This window comes from Equus quagga, chromosome 3, assembly GCF_021613505.1.
Source record: "Equus quagga isolate Etosha38 chromosome 3, UCLA_HA_Equagga_1.0, whole genome shotgun sequence".
NCBI lineage: Eukaryota > Metazoa > Chordata > Mammalia > Perissodactyla > Equidae > Equus > Equus quagga.
Window position 1 is genome coordinate 126433602 of NC_060269.1, and position 6000 is coordinate 126439601.

The window sequence follows — 6000 nt, forward strand, 5'->3', positions numbered from 1 at the left end:
CTGGTGTAAACCCTCGCCACGATCTGATGTGATATCATCTCTCACTCCATCCTCATTTCTTACCATTCTCTTATTTGTTCGTCCCTCCTCTCCTCACAGCTGGGGTCACCTGATGGCTTCTTGCAGACTTAGTAACTTTCCAATCTTTAGAATTCAATTCTGAGCTAAAGAATATGTAAGTTAAGGCTCCATAACTCAGTGTTTTCAGAATCATCACTAAATCATCCTTTCACTAATCTGGGCTGACCTTCGGGCTCTAGTTCTGACAATTTGTTCTTTTATCTTGTACCTGAGACCCTGTCTTTATTTCCAACTCCTGTTCTGGTAGCTGAGTCCTTATCATTTTCATGAATAAGTATTCGTCTTGATATGCTACCTAGGACCACACTCAATTCTCTCCAGAGTCTTGAGTCCTGGCTATGAGCTCCAGCTGATGGTCTCTGGGTCTTGCTGCCTTTGGACAGACTTCCCCTAAGCCCACTATCTGCCCTCTAGACTGAATTTCTTAACATTTTGTGCCCTGGATTCCTGATTGGTGAGACCTGCCCACTTGCCTTGATGCTGTATTATTGAGTTGGATTTCATGATGCCCCCCAATTTCTTGTCTAGCGTAACAAGAGATCTCAGAGACCTGTTGTCTTGGATCATATTCATCAGATACCATGTTCTTCCTTTTTTCTGACCTCTCAGCATCTATAACTACTCCCAAAAAACTGCACCCTTCTTAGTGTGTGTCAGAGGGTCCAATTCCATATCCTAGCTCACCCCAGTCTTCCCAGTGTTTTTGCAACTAATAGAGTCAAGCTCAAATAAGTCTAAAAAGAGAACATCATATTCCAATATAGAAAAACTACTTGCTCTGCCTCAGACTTGGCCTATATTTTCCTACCTCTAAGTCTTGGATCCTGCTAATAATATCTCTGCCTGGAATGTTCTTTCAAGATTCCCAAGTTCCAGCTGCATAAATCCAATTCGTTCCTTTAGCTTCAGCTTAAATACCACATTTGTTCTAGCAAAATGCCCATTTCCCTGCTCTAAATATGGGATCTTGCCTGCTTATGAAGTCTTAACACACTTCATTTGTAAGTCTGTAATGGAAGTGGCCTCAATGTCCCTTCCCTTATTGTGCATTTGTCTTATCTTCTTTCCCCTATTAAATTGTTAGTCCTTTTTGGGCGGAGACTGTATCTTAGCCTTCTTTGTATGCTCCTTAACTCCTCTCAGAGTGGCCCCAATCAATATTTCTTAGAGAAAGAATAAATGAAAGAAATACTTGCCTTGTCTCCAGAAACAGTGATTCTCCTTGTCAAGCAGTATATACAGTTGCTGGCAGGTGGAGCGCAGGGTCCCAGCAGTGTGCTCCAAGAGCTGGTGAAGGGCTCCACTGAGCTCTTGACCCAGAAAGACCATTGTGGCTATCCAAGTGGCCCCACTAGCCCCTCCCCAATGGTCATCGCCCTGGAGCGCCTGCCTTAGCATCAGGTTTTGTCTCCAAATCTGCTTCAATATTTGGCCTAGTTTACCTGAGCCCATGTCTTCTGTATCCATTTTATGCTCCAAAAATGGAATGCTTTTTTCCTGCCAGCAAAGCCCAAAGGTTTAGCAAATTCAAACTTGGCGATGGTTATTTCTCTTAAAATCTAGGAGATAATCCAAGTCGGCTAGCCAAGCACTTTTCCGCAACATAATAGTTTATTCAGCTTGTTGTTGACCAGTGAAAAGTTACTAGGTGACCAAGGGAGGGGCGTTCCTGCACCCTGGATGCCATTGTGTACAGAAGAGATTAATCACAGGGACAGAGCCAGCTTACACAATCCAACTCTCCGTGGAAGTTTTACACATTCAATATACTATGGACTCCCCATTTATGCTTGTTTCAAGGCAACAAAATATGAATTCTGTGGTAGAATGAGTTTATTAATCAAAGGTAAAGTGTTTCAACAATATTGCCAGTAAGATTCCTATGTGAGACTTAAAAATACTTATGAATGCAGGGGCCGGCCTGGTGGCGCAGTGGTTAAGTGTGCACGTTCCGCTTCTTGGCGGCCTGGGGTTTGCCGGTTCAGATGCCAGGTGTGGACATGGCACTGCTTGGCACGCCATGTTGTGGTAGGCATCCCACATATAAAGTAGAGGAAGATGGGCACGGATGTTAGCTCAGGGCCAGGCTTCCTCAGCAAAAAGAGGAGGACTGGCAGTAGTTAGCTCAGGGCTAATCTTCCTCAAAAAAAAAAGCAAAACTTATGAATGCAATAATATGATGTCTGAATTGCTTCAAAACAATGTGGGAGTGTGGGAATGGTGGATAATAATTGTTAATAGTTGTTGAAGCTGAAAATGATTACGTGTGGGATCTTTACAATTCTAATTAGTATATATTTATAATTTTTTTATAATAAAGAGTTAAAAATCAACTGCTTTGCTGGAGAAGAGTCTGTTACCATTCGTTGGGTAAGTGGAATCAGTACCTTCTTCTGTGGCTGGTCTGCAGTAAGATTGAGATGGGTACTTGGCCTCTGCTCTCAGATAATTTCTCTTTAACTGGATAAAGTGCCCCTTCACTAAATGAAAGTTAACCTGAAGAGTAGCTTTCCCTCAACTAGCAATGAGTCTTCGCCAAGTATAATTAAAATTCAGACAGCAAATTCTCACCATTTCTGGCCCCTCAGTTGGCACACTGTATATAAGGCCATTGCAATACAGAACTTGTTACAGGGAGTGTGGGACCCTGGGGGTGTGTGGAGGAGCCCAAAACAGCCTGCTTTCTCCTCTCCAATCCTCTCCTCTAATTAGGGAGAACACAGCACCAGAGAGAGGGCAGTACATTCCAGACAGGCCCACGTTCTCTCAGAGGTACTGGAATGACATGAAATCTTTCCAAGGGGAACCGGAATGCTTCCCTCCCACAGGCATCGCATTAGCTCATCTTAAGCACTGGGGTTCTAAGAGCTACACTCATGACACCTTGAAGATGAGATGGGCGAACACAAACCCAGTAAATAAAGAATAAGGAATGAATACCAAGGCCTAAATACTGTCCTCACAAGCTGCTTGTGGTCCAGAGTCTGAAGGAAAAGGAAAGGAGCTGTCTGAGGAGTGGTGGCTAGGGTGGGGGTGGGAGTGGAGGCTCATTCTCCAGTAGAAATCTTACTTTTTAGTGATCTTTTGTTCACTGAAAAGACGATCTTTTTTGAGATGTCAGTCCGTATCACATCATGGATGACATTGTTTTAATATTTTTCATTCTCTTCTCAATACTAAAGACTTTGTGGTTCAATTTTATTTTAGCTTTCTCCTTCAACTTGTGAAATATATATTTGATTCTCAATAATAATGTATATATGGCTTTAATTCAATGCTGATTCTGAAAACTTTCTATAGCATTTACTGTGGGCCAGGTATTATCTAGGTGCTGGGAACAGGGCCTTTTAGGACTTCAGAAAGAGGCAGACACATGAATGGATTATAAAATACAGCTTCAACGGTGTTGAAAACTATAGTAGAAGTATGAATAAAGTATTATGAAAGTTTTGAGGAGTAAAAAATTAATTCTGATTAGAGGCCTGGGAGTTGTTAGAGTTAGGAACAATTCAAACATGGAAAAAAGGATGATCAGGATTTGAGCAGGGTAGACAATAGAGGAAAGGAACAGGCGAGCATAGGATATAATATGATCAAAGACATGGAGCTATGAAATGACACAGTGGAATCAAAAATGGGAAAGCATCCCAGCGGTGTAGTGGTTAAGTTCGCATGGCCTGGGGTATGTGGGTTCAGATCCTGGCTGCAGATCTACAAACCACTCATCAAGTCATGCAGTAGTGGCGTCCCATATACAAAATAGAGGAAGATTGGCACAGGTGTTAGCTCAGGGACAATCTTCCTCAAGTTAAAAAAAAAAAAAAGAGGAAGATTGGCAACAGATGTTAGCTCAGGGCCAATTTTCCTCACCAAAAAAAACACCAAAAACAAAAGCCAGAAAGTATGGCTTTAAAGGATGGTTCAGTTAATGAGTCAGGGGAAGGAGCAAGAGAAGAGTCTAATAATTGTGGAGAGTCAGGAGGAGAAATTGAGTTTTGTTTTGCAGACAAAAGGGAGAAATTAAATATTTTTGAACCAAGTTAAAATATGACCAAATCTGTGCTGTATGGATACAGCCGCCTTAAACAGTAGAGACACAAGCGTTAGGAGGTGCGAGGGCCTGGATTGGAGCAGCAATAGCGCATCAAGGGAAGGGATGTCTTGAGAGGGGATTTGAAGGAGGGTGAACAGAATTTGATCATCAGCAGGACGGGAATAGAAAGCATTGAAAGCCTATCTATCCATTTATTTGAGAAACATTTATTGGTGCTGGTGCAAGGACTGTGCTTGGTAGCGGAATATCATTAAAGTTTTTAGTTTAGATGCCTGATTAGATGGTGAGACAATTAATCGAGTTAAGGGATTTAGGAAAAACATTAGACCTGATAGGTAGATAATTTGATTAATTTTGGATTTGTTGAGTTTGAGACAGCACAGCACAATTCTTTGGACTATGTTATAAATTCAAAAGAAATGTCAGTAAATATTGGCATAGTTGAATGTCATCATAAATAGGTGGCGAACGATCCCTTGAAAGCAGAAGAGATCAACGGAGAATTTATACTATGCACATTTTAGGTATTGAATAAAACTGATAATAAAATGCTGAATCCCTGGACTAATATACATTTTTTTCCTTGTAGATAAGTGGGGCAATTATTTCTCTGGGCAAGGAAAAGAACCCAAAACCTTTCTCCTTCGCCTCCTTGACCTGTGCTATCCTCAAGTCGAAACTTGCTGTCTGTCTGCCTTCTGAAGAGCATGTAATATTTGCAAAGTGAGACCTACCTACCGCATGCCACACTGCGTTTACTTGTTGAAACAAGCATCTGCGTGCTCCTGCACCTTGTTTCCAAATAATTGATGTCACTAACCACGGAAAGAACTGACATTTGCAATCAAGATTTTGACACCCACAGATGTTAACTGTAAAAATCCACTTTGGTGGGTTTAACATTTGATTATCATCTTCATTGTGGCTACTAGTTATTATGACTACTAATACTTTCTTTTACTTTCTTTACTGAGAATTCTCTGCTTCTACTAATATTGAAGTCTTGCACTTCCACTAACATGCAGTCTTGAATTCATATAAAACATTATGTAGTTGAAAGACAACAGTTCTTCTTAACACTAAAAGTATCAAAGTGAGCAGAGATAAAAATTCAAGTAAGTAGGATAATCACTTGTTTATGACCTGAAGAAATAACACTACAATAGACTGGACAAGAGGTGAGGACAATAAAGTTTTGAAGTGTAAAAAAGTGTGCTATTTTCCATGGAATTTATGGTGAGTAGTGGTGGATAAGTCAGATGTAAGCAAAAGTACGCTTGGGGTACTATGAGTCAATATTATTAGCTCTGTTACCTGATTTTGTCTTCTTTGAGTTTCTATAGTTGCCTATATCAGAAAATTTTGGTGCAATCAGCCCAGATTAATTTTGCCCTGTTGGAAAACTCTTATTGAATGTCTGTTCATCTTTTATCCGTTTAGGACAAACTCAGATGAGTGGAAGGAGAAGGAAAAGTAGTTGTTTTGTTTGTTTCCCCCATAACTTATTGTGTTGAAAAAATACAAATTAATTATCAGAATCTCAATATGCTTACTAATTTAAACATGTTTTTAAAGAGCAAGTAGTAAAAATCAAAGTTAAGGCTTCCAGTTAAACAGTGTAGATTAGATACATATTCGATCTCTGCTTCCTCCTGAAATGCCACTGAAAATGATAAAATAATATAGAGACCCCAAAGGACAAAGAGAATCGATGATGACAGAAAAAAGATATCAACAAACATTTGGAAGATCGAAAGCACATGGACAAGTCATAAATGACTCAATCAAGCAAAAAGACTACCTATATGGTGGAAAATTGGACAGTTCTTGCTATAGAATCTCAAAAGGTCCCGGGAATTAAAACA

The 6000-nt window shown here is 40.2% G+C and overlaps 1 protein-coding gene across 4 annotated transcripts in view; it reads right to left on the reverse strand.

Annotated features, from left to right (window-relative positions):
• Positions 1-1664, reverse strand: part of DTHD1 (death domain containing 1) — a 64933-nt gene extending 63269 nt beyond the window's left edge. For 3 of the 4 annotated variants that reach the window (XR_006887849.1, XM_046655663.1, XM_046655662.1), the window contains exon 1: positions 1278-1664. Coding sequence is in view for 2 of the 4 variants with exons in the window: in XM_046655663.1 (XP_046511619.1) it covers positions 1278-1548 (271 nt within the window). In the remaining 2 variants the exon portion in view is untranslated. Of the gene's footprint in view, positions 1-63; positions 157-1277 lie in introns of those variants that run through there. The other variant, XM_046655664.1, reaches the window with a different exon arrangement.
• Positions 1665-6000: the final 4336 nt, after the last annotated feature.